The sequence below is a fragment of the Callithrix jacchus genome, chromosome 1 (genome assembly GCF_049354715.1).
Source record: "Callithrix jacchus isolate 240 chromosome 1, calJac240_pri, whole genome shotgun sequence".
NCBI classification, from domain to species: domain Eukaryota; kingdom Metazoa; phylum Chordata; class Mammalia; order Primates; family Cebidae; genus Callithrix; species Callithrix jacchus.
The window spans coordinates 37,666,622-37,690,529 of record NC_133502.1 but is presented as its reverse complement, the minus strand read 5'-3'; the positions used below and the strand labels follow the sequence as shown (position 1 = coordinate 37,690,529).

The following is a 23,908-nucleotide window of genomic DNA, read 5'->3' as shown; positions in this document are numbered from 1 at the left end:
TTTCTGACACAGTTTAGTTTTATGACAGATTTTGCCATCAATTTTCATGAGGAAGTGATGTTGTGGATAGTTAGTTCTCATATGTCAATTATTACTTTAATAGTATTTATAGATATCAATTTCTTATGTTCAATTGAGAATATTATCATTGAAGAAAGCTCGAAACAGTGAAATTTCAGTTACAGCCTTCCCATAGACTATGGAGAGATGAGAACCATGAGGAATGAATCAAACTAAATGAAGCCTGAACATTCTATGGAAATGTTGAGGGCTGGGGAAGAAAAGGCAGACCTTTTCTCAGACCTTCTGATGATTCATCTCTAAATGATGCTCTTGCATCATTTTTTTGATGAATAAAATGTATTTCATTTTAATATAAGGAAAAAGCACCTTTGTGGGGAGAAGCACATGTCTATTATGTCCCAGATGGTACTGAAAGCAGGTGCTGTCAGTTCTGCAATCTCTTGCCATGGTAACTGCCATGTATTTCTCTGAATAAGTATTAAAGTGGGTTCAGAGGAACACTTTGAATAATCACTACTTTCTGACACTTCAAACAAGGTGTTATGCTGGGGCAGTGAATTATAGCAAACTATATGGGAGGAAATACTGTTCTGTGGCGGAGAAGAGAATCAGGAAGAGGTTCAAATGAGAATGGACAGTTTTCAGAGTATGTAACTCATTTTACTATGAACAGCTGAGTTTAAATCAGTTTTTCAGTCATCAGAGGAAAAAAGCCCAAAATTTTGGTGGATTGCTGGAATTCTCTTTGCTAAATCTTATATTAAGAATAATTGGCCGGGCACGGTGGCTCACGCCTGTAATCCCAGCACTTTGGGAGGCCGAGGCGGGTGGATCATGAGGTCAAGAGATCAAGACCATCCTGGTCAACATGGTGAAACCCCGTCTGTACTAAAAATACAAAAAATTAGCTGGGCATGGTGGCGCGTGCCTGTGATCCCAGCTACTCGGGAGGCTGAGGCAGGAGAATTGCCTGAACCCAGGAGGCGGAGGTTGCGGTGAGCCGAGATCGCGCCATTGAACTCCAGCCTGGGTAACAAGAGTGAGACTCCATCTCAAAAAAAAAAAAAAAAAAAAAAAAAAAAAAATAATAATCCCCATTTTAGAATTTATTTTTTTAAAAAATTGATATCCTTAGTTGGTGAACCTGATTTTGAAAATAAGGATATTAAAATCAGTTGGTGTCTTCATAATGTTAATACATTCTGAATGAACAATTGTCAGTTACCAGATGTTTGCTATGGCAACTTAACTGGCAGATCCTTGTAGACAGTCTCTGACAATAAACTGTATAAAATTAAAGTACGTTTTCTTCTGATAAGGCTTAATTCTTCATCCTCTAAATTGATTAGAAAACATATTACATGGTTAGTCAATACCAAAACAATGTCTCCTACTATTATCCTTTCTTTCCATTTCCAATTATCTTAAACCTGTGATTATTTCTAACCCAAGTTGCTTTAATATTTTTTCCACTTAAAGAAAAAAAGCTCTTGATAAACTCATCACAGTGAATCCTGAAAATTTCACAAACAACCAAAGGTAATAAAACTATGTTGTTTTAATGTGTTTTGGTCAGAAAGAATATTATTACTACTTCAAGCAGATTTATAGCCTTAAGGATATTACCAAAAGAACTTCATAATTAACTTGCTTTCTTTTTATTTTTTGATTTAAAGAAGCCAGGATCTTGATGACGTCATCAAAGTAAACCCTGCAGTAATCAGACACCATCAGAGGTAATCAAACAGAAGCAGTCAGCTCATGTTTTTGTCTGTTGCCCTCGACGGAGTTGATTTATAATGTTGCTTTATTGACCTAGCACAACCGTAAAATCTGTTACTAAACTGAACTTTTTTTCTCTCTTTCTTTGAAACAGCCAAGACTTGGACAATCTTATTAAAGTGAAACCTTCAGCTCTCAGAAACAATAATCGGTAAATGACCTTGTCTATCTTGACACATTTCCAAGGTTCTAGGGTAGGAACTTTTCCCTCCCTCTCTCCCACCCTCCCCCCACTTCCTTCCTTCTGCTTCACTCTATCACCCAAGCTGGCATGCAGTAGCACAATCATAGTTCACTGCAGCCTAAAAATCCTGAATTCAGATGGTCCTCCTGCTTCAGCCTCCTGAGTAACTGGGACCACAGTTGTGCACCATCATGCCCAGCAAATTAAAAAAAATTTTTTTTAGAGATGGGGTCTCACTAGTTGCCCAGGGTTGTCTCAAATTTCTGGGCTCAGGCAATCTTCCTGCCTCAGCCTCCTAAATTGCTGGGATTACAGGTGTGAGCCACTCCTTCCTATCCTTTTTTGCTTTTCATCTTTTCTCCTTTCTTCCTTCCTGCCTTTCTTTGAAGGCTTTTAGTTTTCTTTGATGTATTAGGTGAGGGTACATTTGCAATCCATCCCATGTGACTCCTGTCAACAAGGAAACATATTGCACTTTTCTGGAATCAATTGCACTGTTTTGGAAATAGTTCCAGTTTTCTTATTTGCACTAAAACAACTTAGTGTTTGTTGTCTACAGAAAATAGGGTTTCAGGACTGAAATGAAAGAAAGGAATGCAATTAAATAAGGAAAAAAGATATTTTGAAGAAGTTGAACCAAACTAATGATTTATATGTGGATGTAAAACATTAGAATACATGACTATGGAACACTGGAAAGAATATTCATGATCTTCAAAATCCTAGATCCACTGATAGTGTGGGCCCACAAAATATTACAGATTTTAACCATAAACTTCCATTTTACATTCTTAAAATATCTTATAATTTGCTATGTGATATCTTTCACAAAAACTGCTTTATTAATGGATGATAAAGTAACAGATAATGTAAAAGAGTGCACTGCATCAGAAGTCCAAATTGCTCTGCTGACCTGAAATTGTGTCATAATAAATACATAGCTGAAAATAGTAGTCCAATATTTCCAAATGATAAAAAGAAATTAACATATGAAAAAATACTTTGAACTCATTAGGAGAAAGGGGAAAGAGTAATACATGAATTGGCCTAACTCTTACGACTCCTAGCTTGTTTACTATCTGAGTATCGTATTTTGTTTTTGCTGTTTTGTTACTTCTTGAACACCTAGGATGTGACTGGAAATTTGTATACATTTAAACTTCACAACAATCCCGTGAGAAATCTGTTGATGTGTCCTATCTTATAGAAGAGGAAACTATAGCTCAAAGGTACTAAATAACTTTTGCAAGAAAGAAAACACACCATGGATTTAAACTCTGGGACTTCTGATGTCACTACCTAGAGGAAAAACAAAAGATCTGTGGTTAAATCAGCTCAGAGTCTCTTCTTTCCATTCTTCAAATTCTCTATGCTCCTCTCCTGCCCATGCACAGTTTAAGGACTGTGATCAGATATATTTATTCTAGAGGATCATTGTGAAAATGACAGGGAGGAAAGAAAACCCTTGCTTTATGGGGATTTTTCTAATAGCTGAAATAAAGGTGAGCCCTGCTGCTGATAATCATATGGAAATATCTTTGTCAAGTACAGCCCTTTACAGTGGTATCTGTTGAGTGGATTTTTCTTCTTATCAGTAACAGTTTTAGGAAGTTCCCTATGATTTTGAAAGTGGTTAGGTTTAATAATGTAATTACATATTACATTATGTAATAACGAACAGTGAAAAATGTAGTCTCTCACTTTCTCTCTCACATCCCCTCCCCTACCTCCTTCCTCCCTCAGTCCCTCTGACAATTGTGCTTTGTTGACAACGGTAACTTTGTCAGAAAGTTTTGCCTTTTGTTTTATTAGAAGAGGCCAATTTTGTAAAAAGGCAGTTTGTATTTCAGCAACTTCTAATCAAATATTCACAGTAAGGACATTTTTCATATACAGATATGATTACTGTAAAAAAAATTAAAAGTATTGGCTATCATTTGTTGTTTTAAGATGATGGCTTGATTCACAATTCTAACCTAACCTAATTATTCTTTAGTAGTATGCCAGATTTGATGAGAATCAGCTGGGATGTTCAAGAATTTTCACAAAAAGCAGACAAACAGGAAAGACTGAACCATCTATTTGAAAAAAGTGGCTTCATTCTATAATGAAGTGACCTGTATCTGTAATGTATCCATGCTGCCCTCTTGATTTTAATGTAGGTAAAAAGGAGAGTATTTTAAAAGTGCTCCCAGTAGGAAGAACACACAAGGCACTTTTACATCAATTCAATGTGACACAAGCACTGATTATTTAATAGTATAACAGCAGTGAATCAGAGTTGTTTCATCTGACTTTACTGACATTTTCAGCAGCTGTACATTTAATTCACAGTGGGCTGAATAAACTACAGTCATTGATCAGAATGTAAGCAGGCATCCTTGAGCATCTCCTCAGAACAAATACAGATGTGCACACAATTTTCCTTTATTCAGTAAGAATTCGCATGACTTTTAGCAGTAACACTTTCACATATTCATCAACCAATGTCAAAGAGAGATATTCAGTTATAGGTAGCCTATAAACTGTTGATAGACTGATGATTAAAACTCTAAATTTCTGCTCCTGAATGAAAATTGAAAAGCATCTAGTGACACTAAGGTCTTTATGGTTAGAAAAGATACCCTTTATCTAAGGTAGAAAAAAAAATACTCTTGACTATTTGTGGCATTATACTTCTGTCTTCTTAAGGACTTCCTATTTGTTAAGACACCTTCAAGATTTTAGTATTCCAAACTGAGAAGAGTTCCTTTCTAACTACCTATTGCATATTTTTCATATTTCTGTTAACATAAATCTAGGGACAACCTTGACTCTTTCTGTTGCTTCGTTCCCCATAATCAATCAATCACTTTGGATGCATTGCCTAACAACCTCAGGAAGTGGTCCAAGATACTTCATCACACTCGCTGGTACTGTAGTCGAGATTATTGTTCGGCCTCCTTGCCTGCCCCTCTGCTACCGGTCTCCCCTTCTGCCCTTCAATCCATTTGCCAACCCTGTGGAGTGATTTTCCTAAGACACAAATCTAATCACGTCATTCTGATTAAACTCCTTCTGTGGGTCCCCATTGACATTGCATAATGGCCATGCTCCTCCTTAACCCGGTCTCCAAGCCCACCGTGATCTGGCATCCATGGGCCTCCCCGCTCCATCTGTTATCACTCTTGACCCAAAAGCAGACCCTACCCACACACCCTCTAACTTGCATGCTCCTCACTCCTCCTTCATTGCTACTGCTTGGCTATCTTCTACTTATCCTTTACGTATCAGCTTAGGTATCTCTCACTCAGGCTCTGGGAAGCCCCACTGACCCACCAAGTCTGCATCAGATACTTCTAGATGTTCTCAAGTTGTCTTTTTTGTCCCACAGCACTGATTTCTTTAAAAGAGTTATTGTTAATCATCCCTTTCTGACTAGAAGGTCTTTAAGGGTTACTATTGGGTCTGTCTTGTTTATTTATTTACCTATAGTGCATAGGGCAATGCCTGGCACATGTTAGATATTTAGCAAATATTCTATGAATTAGAGGGTAAATCTCAAACTCATCAATGCCTTATTAGCCTACTTAAAGTCGAGCCCTCCAGCTGTAACATTCTGAGCTACAATGAGTGAAACCAGATGAACAAAATCAGATTTATGACTGGTCTCCTTGCTTGAGTCAATGACTACCTTCTGCTCATGGCATAATCTCAATGAACTATAGTGAATTGGAGCCACTGAAATTCTTGGTCACATCTTATATTTAAAGTACCCTAATTGCCTAACTTTTCTATAGACCTGTTAATTTCTTTAATGCAAAATCTTTAAGACTCCCTCACTGAAAAGAATTAAAAATACGCAAAAATACAAAGAGATGGGCCCATTTTGCAATGTCAATAAGTTGAAGAATTATACCAGTTCTCTTACTGTATTCTCTATTTCTTTCAGAAAGACATATACTCCTTTTGAACTAATGCCCAATGGTGGCATAAAAGGAATACCATAGTAAATTTTTTCTAAGAAGATACTTAATTTTATAAATATGTTTGATACTCTACAAAAGCAATTGAAATGAGCTGTATGGTGAGAAACATATTGCTGCCTATTTATAAATGCCTCCCACACCCACAGGAGGAAGGAAGAACAGTTAGGAGTGAGCTAATAATGTTCTCATATGCAGAACTTCTCCTAGGAAAAGTTGTGTGGTAAAAGATGTAATTCCTGGGTATGCAGAATTTCTATTTTTTTCCCTTCACCTGCGTTGTAAGAGAGTGTTACAATCTTTGATGTAATAGTAAAAATTAAATGACACTATTATAACATGGATAAATTATTATACTCAAAAATTGTCCTGTGGCTCTATCTCATAGATAACTCATATTCCTCCCCAAATATTCTGAAAATACATTTAAAAAATTATTAGTCCAGGCACCTGTAATCCCAGTTATTTGGGAGGCTGAGGTGAGACGATGGCTTGACGCCAGGAGTTTGAGACCAGCCTGGACAACATGGCGAGAACCTGTCTCTACAAAAATTAAAAAAAAAAAAAAATAGCTGGGTGTGATGGCATGCACCTGTGGTCCCAGTTACTTGGGAAGCTAAGACTGGAAGATTGTCTGAGCTCAGGAATTGGAGGCTGCAGTGAGCTATGACAGCACCATTACACTAGAGCCTGGGAGACAGAGCTAGACCCCAGTCTCTAAAAAACAAACAAAAAACATTATTGGTTATAATGGTTAGTAACAATTTGCTCTCCAACAATTTTCTGTAACTACAGAAAGTTGGTGATTTTCTTAGAATTAATTCCACCTGTCCATAAAGGTATAAAATTGTAAGATCTGCCTGTCTTCCACGCCAAGCCTCTGCTTAACCCTGCAGCATTTGGCTTCATTTCTATAAAAATCTATTTTTCACACTTGACTCACAGTTCCTCATCTTATACTTCAGTGTAAAAGTCACTATGCAATTAATGTGGTCTTAATTAAAGAACAAAACATTTATTTTTATCTCCTTTAACTTGGAAAGTTATGAGCAGTCTGTGCTTCTTTTATTGGATATTCAAATATGGCTGATGACATCAATCATAGTGAATTGCCAAAGCAAATACACATTTTCTACTTTTCTTAATCTGCAACTTACTATTTACATTAAATATTAATATAGATTATTCAGATTAAAATCTTGGCTGCCCTGAGTGCAGTGGTGTTTACTACTAATTGATCACAGCCAGTTATAGATTTCTTTGTTCCTTTTCCACTTCCATTTCTTCACTTGACTAGCCTTAAAATAATAAGTAAATACATAAATACATAAATAAATAAAATCTTACCCTACCAAACCTGCTACGTGGCACTGTTTAATCAAATAGAAAAAATTTTATGAAACAACTAATTATATGGTTTATTTGGTGACTTGCAACTGTACCACTTTGGAAAGGTGTTTCTTTGAAGGCATGCATAGGTTGCAATTTTGAGTTATCTATCTGTAGTTGTTAGATTTTTAAGATTCTGCTTCTTCTCCTTTCTCAGCTCCAAACCCATTCTTTCTCCCCTCATGCAAGCTAAGGCACAAAAGAGCTTGAGTGACAGGTGAGCAGAGCAAAGATGCAGTGTCTACAGCAACCAGGAGTTGAAAGCCAGGAGGAGTTGAAGATGTTCACCATAAGACTGAGAAAATAAATGTAATTACATTGTGAGGGTAGAAGCAGACCCATATTTATTTGTTAGAGCTGCATAACAAACTACCACAGAATGGGTAGCTTAAAGACAAATATTTTTGTTTCATAGCTCTGGAGGCTAGTCCAAGATCAAGCTGTCAGCAGGGTTCAGTTTGTTCCTTCTGAGGCCGAAAGGGAAGTATCTGTGTCAGGCTTCTCTCCTTGGCTTGTAGAAAACCATCTTCAAATCATTAATGTAGCCCAGGATTTAAGAATCTGATTACTCTGCATAATAAATCGTTCATTCAAATTTTGAGTTGATTTCCCTTGTTTCTGTGATCCCAAAGGTCTAAATAAGGTCTCCAGGTAAACATTCAATAATTGATTTCAGGTGGGCAGATGGCATCGTCTCAAATCTTGACTCTTCCATAAATTAGTGAATTGGCCTTGAAAAATTGACTTTGCCTTTCTGAGCTCCAGATGCTGTCCTGCAGGACTTTTATGAGATCTGAATGAGATAATCCATGTAAAAAGTTAGTACTCCATGACACAAAATTAGTACCCATTAAATGTTAGCTGAAAAGAAGTTGCTTAATGGGTACAAATACACAGTTTGATAAAATAAATAAGACCTAGTATTAAATCAGTAGGATGACTATGGTTTACAATTATCGATTGCATGTTTCCAAATAGCTAGAAGAGAAGACTTTAAGTGATTCTAGCATAGAGAAAAGATAAATATTTAAGGTGATAAATAGCCCAAGTACACTGATTTGATCTTTACAAATTATATGAATGTATGAAATCATCACATGTACCCTGAAACGATGTACATCTAAATACTAAATACAATAAAAAAGAAAAAGAAGATGAATGAGAACAAAAATTGGTGATTTCTTTTCAGATCAGATTTCCAAATCTCCCAAAAAGTTAGTTCTTTATTTCTCTTTCACAATGGAATCCATGCTTCCATGTTTGATGCATGAGTTGTATGGATCAAATAGCTCAGTGTGAGGTATCCACTCTCCCATAGCCTGATGGGCCACAAATGGCCGTGTCTAAGGTTATGTACTGATTTTTGAATGTTTTAGTATTTTATTATCTTCTGTCATTTCGTTATAACTACTATATATATATGCTATATTTATAAAATACATATTTTTTTCTTTAGAGACCAGGACTTGGAAGATTTAATTGAAGTAAGATCTTGTGTATCTGAAAATAAGAATGAAAGGTAAAGCTTATTATAATTCACTTTCTTTCTTATGAGTTCCATAAGCATCTGGAAATATTGTATAGCCTTAGAAGATTATATATATATGTTTTATAAAGATTATATATGTAAGATATAATTTGGATAGTGTGTTTATATATATATATATGTGTGTGTGTGTGTATATATATGTGTATTCCAAATATAAAAATTTATAGGGTGCTTAATAGCTAATAGGGAAAAAATTAACTTAATTCTAATTCTGACTCAAGGCCTGCTGTTCTATTGCGTGTAAATGGCATTATGGAAATTCAAAGCTCTTTGGGGCTGTGAAGATTTATTTTTACATACTGTTGCTTGGTAAGCTTTCAGCAGTGCAGAACACACTCTGAGAATCTCTTCCTTGGATGCCTAGTACTAAAAGAATGCACAAATTTATTACAGCCACAAAACAGGACCTAATTTTGAAATTTCTTTACACCATAGGGTATAATAGCTTTAAAATTGTGATACCTTTTGGCCATTACAAGAAAGTTTAGGACAGGAGCTATACTTCGTTTTTGTCACAGACTGTATACTTTAGGAAGAAATAACTTTTCCATGTTTAGCAATTCTTACCCCTACATATTAGGGAATACTAAATACAATAGGTTACTATTTTCACCTTCAAAAGGTACAGTTGCCTTTTCTACTAATTTTTTTATATAAACAAATGATATTTTTGATATTGTCTACAGAGAATGGAAAAGCTAAAAGAGCTGGCTCACTTTTCTTTTTCATCTTGTCTATAAAAGTTTCTTGAATCCAACAGGTAGATCATTTATTTTATTTCTTTAATTCTCCAAATCATCTTCTTCCTTCTGTTTGTGACCTCGAGAAAATATTTGAGAGAATATGGGAGGATAAATTTTCAGTAGGATTTGCTTATCCTGGAAACACAGGTACTATTTGGGAATACTAATCTCATTCAAGTATTATTTGGAAAGTGATTGAGGTAAAAAAAATTACAAGTAAATTATTAAGTATAATTAAGGAATTTCCTGTTTGATTTGAGAAGCATTCCAGTTCCATTGGACCTGTTCATGAAATGGGATTTTATCAGATGGATTAATGAGGAAATGAAATTTCATGGAAATTCAAGAGCAGGAATGGCGGCATTGCCAGGCCTCAGAGAGATTTTACTTGGGAGATTGTTCATTCTTGACCTGAAGAAGTTTGGAACCTTTGGACATTAACTAGAGTTCTTTGTCATTAATGGAACTGAGCTAGTCACTGAGTATTGGCTTTTGTCCATCTTTTTCCTGCTCTTCCCTCTACCTATCCACTTCCTTATTCTCTCTGCTCTTCTTCTGTTTGATAACCAAGAATTTGTGTTGCCTCTCAGTTTTGGCTTTTTTGTAACTTCAGCTTACTCTAACTCTTAGGTTCTTTAACGAATAAAATTAAAAATATAAATAAGAGTCCTGGAACAATCTGCTAAACTGAGACATGAACATATTGGCTTTACATTGTAATTGGATGCCCAAGAAAATATATGTTTTCTAATTTGATTAAGAAGGTAGGAGCCAAGGGGAAAGTTCCACTTTGCCCTCTAAAACTTCGCTGAAAAGTCAACTTCCAAAAGACAGAGTCATTAAAGAGAAGGCATATAAATTTATTTAACCTGTTATGGGAACCTTCAGAAGGAAGACCCCAAGATACAGGGGAAATTGTCCATTTAATACTTAGATTCAATAAAGTATAGAGAGCCAGGTAGAAATATGATTGGACAAAAAGAATATGACCCTAATGGCAAGAGACAGAGTGGGGAAATCAAGCAAGGCCTGTGTCCCTAGATTCTTCTTAGCCTCTTGAGCATGCCTTCCTTCCTTCTGGGTATGGGGCAGGATTCTTCTGGAATGAAGATCTTATGATCTACAGTCAAACAAGGGAGGCCAGATAATTTCTATATGGCCAGTTTTTACATAGAAAGAAAGGTGAAGGGATAGTTAGAGTAATAATTTTAGGTTTTATGGCTGGCTTTGGGGAAAAAGGGGTTCTGGTTTGTGTGACTTGCTTTGGGGAAGAGGATAGTTTATTTGGCTCTTCTTGCAGGAGAATGAGACTGAGACAGGAGGGCAGGAGGGCAGAGAAAAACTTTTGCTTCTGAGCCTACTTCTGAGGTTTTCATTTTGGGGTATTGTTTTCTAAGATTCAAAAGGAGTAAGTTTAAATGTTTTTATTTCAATTCTAAATGACAGAGTCTTTCCCTAAACTAAATGGTTTGTGACTATGAGTGAAATTAATTTCATAGATGTATTTCACAGATTTTAAGTGCTACAGTACTTTTTAAATCATATAAAGATAAGGTGGCCAGACAATTTTATTTATTCACAAGCTGATGGCATTTGGATTGTTTCCACCGTTGGGTTTTAATTCACTACTATGAATAATGTTTCTATGAACATTCATATATGAGTTTTTGTGTGAAAATGTGTTTTCATTTCTGTTAGTTATATACTAGGAGTGAAATTGCTGGATTGTAGAATAATTCTGTGTTTAACCATTTGAAGAATGGATAGAATGTTTTCAAAGGAGCCATACCATGTTATATTCTCATACTCAGTGTATGAGGGGTTTAGGTAAATCCTTCTTTTTTTTTTTTTTTTTTTTTGAGATGGAGTTTTGCTCTTGTTGCCCAGACTGGAGTGCAATGATGCCATCTCAGCTCACCACAACCTCCACCTCCTGGGTTCAAGAAATTCTCCTGCCCCAGCCTCCCAAAGTAGCTGGGATTGCAGGCATGTGCTACCATGCCTGGCTAATTTGGTATTTTTAGTAGAGACAGGGTTTCTCCATGTTGGTCAGGCTGGTCTTGAGCTCCCGACCTCAGGTGATTGACCTGCCTTGGCCTCCCAATGTGCTGGGATTACAGATGTGAGCCACCGAGCTCTGCCAGTTTTAGGTAAATTTTCAAGGTGAATTTCTACTGCAGGAAAAATTTTCTCAAGTGTAAATCCATTTGGAATTCTATAAGATTCAATACAATATTTGGGTTTGTAGTTGTGGAGTCATTGTTTAATTAAGAAACAAAACTGTGACCATTGATTGGAAATTACAATTCAGCAATTTGTTTTAATGGAGGATAACTTCCTAACAATTAAGCTGTGAAGTTACATATGTTATGAGTCATGAGTTCTCCTTTACAAGGATTATTCAAGGCATTTGAGAGGAATATTTTGGCAGAGGTTCTTCTATGACACTGGTTCCCAAACTTTTGGGTACATCAGAATCACCTGCTATTCCAGGGACTACAGTTTGAGAATCAGTGCTCTTTTGAGTAAGATGTTGGACTTCCCAATTCTAAGGCAGTGATTCTGAACCTTGACGTATAAGAGACTCACTAGAGAGCTTTAAGTGTTCCCAGTGCCCAACCTGTGCCCCAAACCAGTTAAATTCGAATATCTGGATATGGGGCCCAGTAGCATTTTAAAAGGCACTGTGGACTGTTTCATTGGTTGCCAAAGTGTTGTCTCCCCAACTCTATTTCTATGGCTCTAAATAAGAAAAAATTAGTCTTACAACTTGTTAAGATAAAATTTTTGTTGTAAAATCTATCACTATCCCATGAAAAACAAAGACTTGGCAGACTATCAGAGACCCTAGAAGACCAAAGAGACGCAATAATTATATACATATGGTATCCTGGATTGGATTCTGGAACAGAAAAAGTTGCCAATGGAAAAACCAGAGAAATATGAATAGAATCTGTAGTTTAGTTCGTAGTATGGTACAAATGTTAATTCTGTAGGTTTGACAACTCTGTTATAATTACATAAGCTGTTAGCCTTAAGGGAATCTGGGTGAAGGGTATACAGGGACTCTGTATTATCTTTGCAATTTTTCTGTGCATTTAAAAATTACTCCAAGGCTGGGCGCGGTGTCTCAAGCCTGTAATCCCAACACTTTGGGAGGCCAAGGCGGGTGGATCACCAAGTCAAGAGATCGAGACCATCCTGGTCAACATGGTGAAACCCCGTCTCTACTAAAAATACAAAAAATTAGCTGGGCACGGTGGCATGTGCCTGTAATCCCAGCTACTCAGGAGGCTGAGACAGGAGAATTGCCTGAATCCAGGAGGCGGAGGTTGCAGTGAGCCAAGATCGCGCCATTGCACTCCAGCCTGGGTAACAAAAGTGAAACTCCATCTCAAAAGAAAAAAAAAATTACTCCAAAATAATGGTTTATTTTTTAAAATTATCATCCTCAAAATCTACATGAGGTGCGAAAATCCATCAGTTTGTTGTCCCACATTCCAAACCTATCATTTGGTTTTTGTTCACAATTATAAAAATTCAGTATTCCATGAAGGCATTGTCGTTAATCACATTATAAACACAACTGAGAAAAGATACCTGTATTAGTCATCTTGGGCTGCTATAACAAAATACCACATAATAGGTGGCTTAAACAATGAACACTTTTTTTCTTACAGCTCTGGAGGGTGGAAGTCCAAATGCAAGGTCCTACCAGGCTTGGTTTCTGGTGAGGCCTTTCATTCTGGCTTGCAGATGGCCACTTTCTTCACCGTGTCCTCACATGGCCTTTCCTCTGTGCACAGAAGGAAAGATATCTCTGGTAGCTCTTCCTTTTCTTATGAGGATTCCAGTTCTATGGGGTTAAGGCCCCACTCCCATGACCTCAGATGACCTTTATTACCTCCTTATCAACCCTGTCTCCAAATATAGTCATGTTGAAAGTTAGGGCTTAAACATATAAATTTTGGCGGAATACATCTCAGCCAATAACAGTACTGTTTGCAAATTACTTCTCTCTCCTGTTTGTGGATTTTGCAAACATGATTTTTGATATTATATTGCTGAGGACAATGCAAATGCGTTTCAAACTCACTGATAATCTTTGTCCTTTGAAGCTCTCTACTTGTTAAAGTGGGTTTTGTATTGTATATTATATGATTTTAATATTTTCAAATGATTCTCAGCTAGGTTTGTTATTCTTGGGATGACATATTCTAATAGTCATGTTAGAAAACCTAATAATATTAATTCCACTTCTCATCACTTAGTAGAATTTTAACTCAGCTGTATGTTTTGTGAAACATCCGCCTTAAAACCAGATGGTTTTCTGTATGCCGGGGGTACTATGTGAACAAATGCTTTCCTTTTCTTTAAGAGCTATCTGGAAGTAAGCCTGTTTGAGAATCACAAGGCTTGATTAAGATTTAAACTCTCATTTAGGTTTTCATGTCTCTTCTATGTCAGAGTTTACTAACATGGAGGAGGAAAAGGAGTTAAAATTTTCTCTATTCTTGCATTAAGAATCTCCTTTCTTCCATAAGAAAAAGCAAATATGCCTACATTTTGTTAAGCATTGCGACATTTTTAGGTTAGCAGAAATCTAGGTCAGAGTTCTTCTGCCATCTTCAAAATATTGCCTTCCACTAAAACCAAAATGAAGAATAGAATTTCTCAAAGCAACGTTTGGATCATTTTCATTCAATTAATAAACTCTTAGATATATTGTACATGGGAAGCTTTCTCTAATGGCACTGCTGGTGTGAAAATGTTACAGGAACCAATTTCAGATGGTTTCTGACCTTGATAAAAAGGACAATGTTAGATAATGTGGCATATACCTATAGATTATTCTTTTTTATTATTGCATTATAGGTTTTGGGGTACATGTGAAGAACATGCAAAATAGTTGCTTAGGTACACACATGGCAGTGTGATTTGCTGCCTTCCTCCCCTTCACCTATATCTGGCATTTCTCCCCATGCCAACTCTCCTCAACTCCCCACCCCCCATTGTCACTCCCCTATTCCCCCGAACAGACCCCAGTGTGTAGTGCTCCCCTCCCTGTGTCCATGTGTTCTCATTGTTCAATACCCGCCTATGAGTGAGAACATGTGGTATTTCATTTTCTGTTCTTGTGTCAGTTTGCTGAGAATGATGTTCTCCAGGTTCATCCATGTCCCTACAAAGGACACAAACTCATCGTTTTTGATTGCTGCATAATATTCCATGGCGCATATGTGCCACATTTTCCCTGTCTAGTCTATCATCAATGGGCATTTGGGTTGATTCCAGGTCTTTGCTATTGTAAACAGTGCTGCAGTGAACATTCGTGTGCATGTGTCCTTATAGTAGAACAATTTATAGTCCTTTGGATATATACCCAGTAATGGGATTGCTGGGTCAAATGGAATTTCTATTTCTAGGTCCTTGAGGAATCGCCACACTGTCTTCCACACTGGTTGAACTAATTTACACTCCCACCAGCAGTGTAAAAGTGTTCCTATTTCTCCACATCCTCTCCAGCATCTGTTGTCTCCAGATTTTTTAATGATCGCCATTCTAACTGGTGTGAGATGGTATCTCAATGTAGTTTTGATTTGCATTTTTCTAATGACCAGTGATGATGAGCATTTTTTCATATGTTTGTTGGCCTCATGTATGTCTTCTTTTGTAAAGTGTCTGTTCATATCCTTTGCCCATTTTTGAATGGGCTTGTTTGTTTTTTTCTTGTAAATCTGTGTTAGTTCTTTGTAAATTCTGGATATCAGCCCTTTCTCAGATGGGCTGCAAAATTTTTTTCCCATTCTGTTGGTTGCTGATCCACTCTAATGACTGTTTCTTCTGCCGTGCAGAAGCTGTGGAGTTTGATTAGTTCCCATTTGTGTATTTTGGCTTTTGTTGCCAATGCTTTTGGTGTTTTGGTCATGAAGTCCTTGCCTACTCCTATGTCCTGGATGGTTTTGCCTAGATTTTCTTCTAGGGTTTTTATGTTTAAGTCTTTAATCCATCTGGAGTTAATTTTAGTATCAGGTGTCAGGAAGGGGTCCAGTTTCTGCTTTCTGCACATGGCTAGCCAGTTTTCCCAACACCATTTATTAAACATGGAATGTTTCTCCATCTGTTTCTGTCCTCTCTTATTTTGCTGAGCAGTGGTTTGTAGTTCTCCTTGAAGAGGTCCTTTACATTCCTTGTTAGTTGTATTCCTAGGTATTTTATTCTCTTTGTAGCAATTGTGAATGGCAGTTCATTCTTGATTTGGCTCTCTTTAAGTCTTTTATTGGTGTATAGGAATGCTTGTGATTTCTGCACATTGATTTTGTATCCTCAGACTTTGCTGAAGTCGCTTATCAGTTTCAGGAGTTTTTGGGCTGAGACGATGGGGTCTTCTAGTTATATGATCATGTCATCTGCAAATAGAGACAATTTGGCTTCCTCCTTTCCTATTTGAATACCCTTTATTTCTTTTTCTTGCCTGATTACTCTGGCTAGAACTTCCAGTACTATACTGAATAGGAGTGGTGAAAGAGGGCATCCTTTTCTAGTGCCAGATTTCAAAGGGAATGCTTCCAGTTTTTGCCCATTCAGTATGATATTGGCTGTTGGTTTGTCATAAATAGCTTTTATTATTTTGAGATATGTTCCATCAATACCGAGTTTATTGAGGGTTTTTAGCATAAAGAGCTGTTGAATTTTGTCAAAGGCCTTTTCTGCGTCAATTGAGATAATCGTGGTTTTTGTTTTTGGTTCTGTTGATGTGGTGAATTATGCTTATAGACTTGAGTATGTTGAACCAACCTTGCATCCCCGGGATGAATCCTACTTGATCATGGTGGATAAGCTTTTTGATGTGTTGTTGCAATCAGCTTGCCAGTATTTTATTGAAGATTTTTACATCTACGTTCATCATGGATATTGGCCTGAAGTTTTCTTTTCTTGTTGAGTCTCTGCTGGATTTTGGTATCAGGATGATGTTGGTCTCATAAAATGATTTGGGAAGGATTCCCTCTTTTTGGATTATTTGGAATAGTTTCAGAAGGAATGGTAACAGTTTCTCTTTGTGTGTCTAGTAGAATTCTGCTGTGAACCCATCTGGACCTGGGCTTTTTTTGTGTGGTAGGCTCTTAATTGCTGCCTTGACTTCAGATCGTGTTATTGGTCTAATCATGGTTTCGACTTCTTCCTGGTTTAGGCTTGGGAGGATGCAAATGTCCAGGAATTTATCCATTTCTTCCAGGTTTACCAGTTTATGTGCATAGAATTGTTTGTAATATTCTCTGATGATATACCTATAGATTATTCTTAAAGGCAAGGCAGAGGTTTCTGTAGAGGAAGTAAAATAGTACATGCATTCTATTTGTGTTATCTGTGCAGAAGCCAGGCAAATACAAAGAGATTCACATTGTAAAATAATGTTAATTGAGAAGAATTTCAATAAAACAAAAAACTTCTAATGACCTTGATTTGAAGTGCCAAATACTTGTGTTTGCTTTCTCAGGCTAGATGGCCAAGTCAATGGGTTCACTAATGCTCTACACAACCAGTCCACAAGAATCCCTTCCTATTCTTATGAAGCCAGAAACAGTCTCAGGTACAGTGGACAACTGCAGAGTAAATGACAGGACTATTCTCCTTTTGTTTTTTGAAAATATCCCACATCCAAATGACCCTTCCTTTGAAATGCAGAAATTTCTAATTTTATGTGGGGTTACCTGTATAAACAGCCTTACATCAAAGTGTTGAGTTAATGACTTTGTCATTGTGTGACATCTGGATAGGAAAGTATCAAATGTGATTTTCCCCTAAAAAGTCTATAATTTAAAAAAGCATGATTGTGACATTAGTCTGACATTCTTTAGGTATATCTAAAGGCTTTGTTAAATCAGATATTTTCAAGATAGCTAATTTAACTCTACTTTTGGTTTGAGGTTTATGAAGAAAGTTATGGTTTGGAAATATAAATGGGACATCAGAGAAAGAGACACTATAACATATACAAATATTGAAAAATAATGTTCATGTTCTACAAAAGAATTACCTAGTGCCCAAGTTGTGTAACAATATTCTGGAAGTAAACCAAGACAGTGGAAGTTAAAAACAAAATGGAAGATAAAAAAATGTTTGCAGTGGTGTGTTAATACCACTCTAACATTCATGTTTCAACAATTATAATTCAGAAGGAACATATGTGCATGACATTTTGCATCAATTAGAAAATTGCCTTGTTTCTATTATCCCTGCAAATAAGCTTAAAACATGAAGTAAAATGATTTGTTTTGCAGCTCTAACACTGGACCCAAGCAGGAAGGACCAAAGGATACTGTTGTGTACACAAGAACATACGTGGAGAATAGGTATTCGAAGTTTATTTAAAACATTCTGCTTCATTTTGTAATTTCGAAAGGATCTATTCTTAATAAGAGATGCAATTTTTTTAGGGTGTGTTTCTTTCAAATAGAAGACCATTTATGAGTATATTGAGTTTTTCATATGTAATTCTCTATAAGGTTTCTGATATTATATACTTGGGCTATAAATAATTATAGCCATTAGATGAAATCAGTAATATTTTAATATAACAGATGTATACATAATAGGATTGCCATTTGAAAGTTGTCACATAAATGTATATAACTATATGGTTAAAATAAGCTTTATAAAATTGCACAACTATTCCTCTACTAATTTGGTGTTCCACTTGAATTAAATGATTCTATCTACTGTTGTTTACCTCCAATCTAAAATAAGAGGTATAACTTTGAGTAGTGTATCCTAGCGCAAGTTATAGGATATTGATGTCTCAGTTGAAATCTGCTGCTTGGAGTTTTGCATATTGAGGAAAATGTAAACCAAGGTCAGGGCTCAAGAATTCATTTGGTTTTCAAGGAATATAAAACAAGAATTGCCCCAGTTGTGGAGTACACTCATGGTGGGGCACACGAATTCCGGTATACACAACTCATGTGTTAATCCAAGCCCATTTCAAAGACGTCTCAGAGCAGAGTATTCAGGGAGGCTTCTGTGTGGAAGGCCGTTGTGACGGGTATCCAGGAAATTCAATACATGTCAGGAGGTGAGCAGTCTTCCAAAAAAGGTTTCTCAAACCCATGCATAATTTACCTTGTAAAATGCAACATCGACATTGATTTTTTCTTAATCCACTTCTCACTCTGGTGTGTTCAAGTCAGTGATTTTTGCTTTCAATTAAACTAAAAGTTAAACATTTCAGAGTAAATTTTAAAGTAGCAAGTAGTTACTAAGTCTGAAATAGACTGATAAAAAGATATATAATATCAAATAGTATCATAGTAAAGGCAAGGCATGAAATACTGGGGAACAATAACATAGGCACTTACTTCTATATTTACATAGTAATCTCTCATATTTGTATCTTTATAAAATGTCACATCAATACATTTTGATTTTTAAAGAAATGTCTTATGGGAACTAATGCCAAACAACTACAATATTGATTTTTGAATAATGAATGATTTTTTTAAGATTTAGGAATATTCTGCTAAACATCATACTCTGGATTTTTTAATTAATTGGATAGATGGATAAAATAATATTAACTTGATTCATAGAAGTACCAAGACTAAAACATACTTATTTTATTATAATGACTATAGTTTATTTTTTAACTGCATACTGTATACCATGTACATATATATATGTGTATCATGTTCACATATAGAACAGTAATTCTCAAAGCATAGTCTCTGGGTCAGCATCATGAGCATGACCTGGGAACTTTTTAGAAATAAAAATTATTTGGCCTCACTCCTGCCTGCTTAATCAGAAACTCTGCAGCTCCAGCCCAGCAACTTGTGTTTTAACAAACTCTTCAGATGTTCCTGATGTGAATCTGAGTTTGAGCCCCATTATTATAAACAGAAAATATGAATGGTGTGGCATATCAGGCTAATAGTCTGTTGACCAGAAACTCTGGAGGGATTGGCTGCCTCCTGTAACCTAGTAAGGATGGTGATGTCCCTCAGACGTCCTTAAGTTCCCTAAAATCTGCATTGACAGGCAGTATGGTACAATACATAGTCCCTAGAGTCACATTTGAGGTTAAATCCTTCTTTGTCATTTCCTAATCATGTAGCCTTAGTGATGTTACTCTTCTAGTCTCAGTTTCCTCATCAATAAAATGGGAATTATGATATGTTCATCCTGCATAAATATATGCAAATTCTTGAAACTGGGAGGCGGGGACTGCCAAGATGGTGCGGTAGGAGCAAATCAGGATTGCAGCTCTCAGTGAAGATGCAGAGGGTGAGTTCAATCCGCATTTCCAGACGGATCTTTCTTGCCCACAGAACAGGGAAATTCCCAGGTGTAGGAGAGACACGGGATGCCAGCACAGCTGCTTCAACTCAGGCAGCCGTTTCAGCCAGCACCGCAGCGCTGCCGCACTCTGCACAGAACGCACTGCTCTGGGTGCCCTGTTAAACTGGCAATCTGAGATTTGGGAGGGCAGATTAGCATATCCATCTGATTAAATGAAACTTGGACAGTGAGCCAGACCAGGAGATTCCCAGGAAGAGATGTTTGGGCCGGTGCAGTGGGTCGCTGCATGGGATATCACACAGATCCCGGTGCCCTAACACCAGCCGACTGAAACACCTGGGAGAGAGTCAACCATTCAACTTAAAAATTAAAAAAAAAGGGGGCTCTGAGGCAGGGAGCCAGGTGATCAGGCTTGGCGGGTCCCACCCCCAGAGCAACAAACAAAATGGTGATTTGAAAAGCTTGGGGTTGAGAGTTTCACTGCAGGCACAGCTGAACCCAGGATGGTGCAGCTCAGTGGGGGAGGGGCGTCTGCCATTACCAAGGCATACCACCCCTTCTGAGGTACACTCCCATTGCTGACACAGCCTGCTGTTGCCCAGGCAACCCGCCATAACAGAGAGACTCTGCCAACAGGGCAGAGCCCACGGCAGCAGGGCGGAGCCCACACCAGCAGAGCAGAGCCCACAGCAACAGGGTGGACCCCACAGCAGCAGGGTGGAGCCTTGGCAGGCAAATAGTGACTAGACTGCCTCCTAGTTGGGCAGGAAGGTGCAACAGATACTCATAAAGAAAGCCCTAACTCCCTGAGACAGAGCATCTTAGGAAAAAAAGGGGTTTTATGAGTTCTGCTGCAGCAGACTTAAATGTACTGGCCTAACAGCCCTGAATGATCAACAGAGCTCACAGCTCAGCACTTGAGATCCTGTAAAGTACAGACCGCCTCCTCAAGCAGCTCCCTGACCTCTGTATATCCAAAGAGTCACCTCAAAAAGGACTGATCAGACTGACATTTGGTGGGCATCATTCTGGGACAAAGATAGCAGAAGAAGAAACTGGTAGCACCCCTCACTGTTCTGCAGCTGCTACAGGTGTATCCCAAACAAGCTGGGCCTGGAGTGGACCTCAGCAGTCCTACAACAGAGGGGCTATATTGTTAGAAGGAAAACTAAGTAACAGAAATACTTCATCATCAACAATCTGGGTGCCCACTTAGAGACCCAATCAAAAAGTCAGCAACTACTCAGATGACAGGTGGATAAACCTGCAAAGATGGGAAGAAACCAGTGCAAAAAGGAGGAAAACACCCAAAACCAAAACACCTCGCCTCCTACAAAGGACCAAAACTACTCAACAGCAAGGGAACAAAGCTGGATGGAGAATGAGTGTAACGAAATGACAGAATCAGACTTCAGAAGGTGGGTAATGAGAAACTTCCATGAGCTAAAAGAACATGTTCTAAATCAATGCAAAGAAACTAAGAACATTGAAAAAAGATTTGAGGAAATGATAACAAGAATGGACAACTTAGAGAGGAATATGAATGAATTGAAGGAGTTGAAAAACACAACACGAGAACTTTGTGAAGCATGCACAAGTTTCAACAGCTGAATTGACCAAGCAGAAGAAAGAATATCAGAGGTCGAAGATCAACTCAATGAAATAAAACGAGAAACAAAGATTAGAGAAAAAAGTGCAAGAAGGAATGAACAAAGTCTCCAAGAAATGTGGGACTATGTGAAGAGACCTAACCTATGTTTGATAGGTGTACCAGAATGTGACGAAGAGAATGAATCCAAGCTGGAAAATACTCTTCAGGATATTATTCAGGAAAATTTCCCCAACCTAGAAAGGCAGGCCAATATTCAAATGCAGGAAATACAGAGAATACCTCAAAGATATTCCACAAGAAGAGCAACCCCAAGGCACATAATGATCAGATTCACCAGGGTTGAAATGAAGGAGGAAAATACTAAGGGCAGCCAGAGAGAAAGGTCGGGTCACCCACAAAGGGAAGCCCATCAGACTCACAGCAGATCTCTCGGCAGAAACTCTACAAGCCAGAAGAGAGTGGGGGCCAATATTCAACATCCTTAAAGAAAAGAACTTTCAACCCAGAATTTCATATCCAGCCAAACTGAGCTTCATAAGTGAAGGAAAAATAAAATCCTTTGCAAACAAGCAAGTACTCAGAGATTTTATCACCACCAGGACTGCTTTACAAGAGTTCCTGAAAGAGGCACTACACATAGAAAGGAATAACCAGTACCAGCCATTCCAAAAACATACCAAATGCTAAAGAGCATCAACAAAATGAAGAATCTGCATCAACTAATGGGCAAAACAGCCAGCTAGCATCAAAATGGCAGTATCAAATTCACACATAACAATATTAACCCTAAATGTAAATTGGCTAAATGCACCCATCAAAAGACACCTACTGGCAAATTGGATAAAAACCCAAAACCCATCAGTGTGCTGTATCCAGGAAACCCATCTCACAGGCAAGGATACACAAAGGCTCAAAATAAAGGGATGGAGGAAGATTTACCAAGCAAATGGAGAGCAAAAAAAAGCAGGAGTTGCGATTCTCGTCTCTGATAAAATAGACTTTAAAGCAACAAAGATCAAAAGAGACAAAGAAGGTCATTACATAATGGTAAAAGGATCGATACAACAAGAAGAGCTAACAATCCTAAATATATATGGACCCAATACAGGAGCACCCTGATACATAAGGCAAGTTCTTAATGACTTACAAAAAGACTTAGACTCCCACACAATAATAGTGGGAGACTTTAACACTCCACTGTCAATATTAAACAGATCAACCAGACAGAAAATTAACAAGGATATCCAGGGCTTGAATTCAGACCTGGAACAAGCAAATCTGATACACATTTACAGAACTCTCCACCCAAATCCACAGAATATACATTCGTCTCAGCACCACATCACACCTACTCTAAAATTGACCACATAATTGGAAGTAAAGCACTCCTCAGAAAATGCAAAACAACTGACATAATAACAAACAGTCTCTCAGACCATAGTGCAATCAAGCTAGAACTCAGAATTCAGAAACTAACTCAGAACCACACAGCTTCATGGAAACTGAACAACTGGCTCTTGAATGTTGACTGGATAAACAGTGAAATGAAGGCAGAAATAAAGAAGTTCTTCGAAACCAATGAGAATGAAGACACAACATAGCAGAATCTCTGGGACACATTTAAAGCAGTCTCCAGAGGAAAATATATAGCAATAAGTGCCCATATGAGAAGAGTGGAAAGATCCAAAATTGACACCCTATCATCAAAATTGAAAGAGCTAGAGGAGCAAGATCAAAAAAACTGAAAACCTAGCAGAAAACAAGACATAAGTAAGATCAGAGCAGAACTGAAGGAGGTAGACATACGAAAAAAACCTTCAAAAAATAAATAAATCCAAGAGCTGTTTTTTTGAAAAGATCAACCAAATAGACAGACCACTAGCCAGACTGATAGAAAAGAGAGAACAACCAAATAGATGCAATAATAAACAAAAAAGGGGAAATCACCACAGATTCCACAGAAATTCAAACCATCATCAGAGAATATTACAAACAACTCTATGCTCATAAACTAGTAAACCTGGAAGAAATGGATAAATTCCTGGACACCTGTGTCCTCCCAAGCCTAAACCAGGAGGAAGCTGAAACTATGAATAGACCAAAAACGAGGTCTGAAGTCAAGGCAGCAATTAAGAGACTACCACACAAAAAAAGCCCAGGTTAGATGGGTTCACAGCAGAATTCTACCAGACACACAAAGAGGAGCTGCTACCATTCCTTCTGAAGCTATTCCAAATAATCCAAAAAGAGGGAATCCTTCCCAAATCATTTTATGAGGCCAACATCATCCTGATACCAAAACCCGGCAGAGACCCAACAAGAAAAGAAAACTTCAGGCCAATATCCATGATGAACATAGATGCA

General features: G+C 37.5%; 1 protein-coding gene across 16 annotated transcripts in view; it reads left to right on the top strand.

The window, feature by feature from the left end:
• The window catches only part of SCEL (sciellin), a 114,557-nt gene that overhangs the window by 76,387 nt on the left and 14,262 nt on the right, over positions 1–23,908 (top strand). For 9 of the 16 annotated variants that reach the window (XM_035295738.3, XM_017970754.4, XM_035295733.3 and 6 more), the window contains 6 exons: positions 1,504–1,563; positions 1,701–1,760; positions 1,901–1,957; positions 8,801–8,863; positions 17,135–17,227; positions 17,919–17,990. In XM_035295738.3, coding sequence (XP_035151629.3) covers positions 1,504–1,563; positions 1,701–1,760; positions 1,901–1,957; positions 8,801–8,863; positions 17,135–17,227; positions 17,919–17,990 — 405 coding nt within the window. The remainder of the gene's footprint in view (positions 1–1,503; positions 1,564–1,700; positions 1,761–1,900; positions 1,958–8,800; positions 8,864–17,134; positions 17,228–17,918; positions 17,991–23,908) is intronic. The other 7 variants (XM_035295756.3, XM_035295751.3, XM_054252275.2 and 4 more) reach the window with 1 other exon arrangement.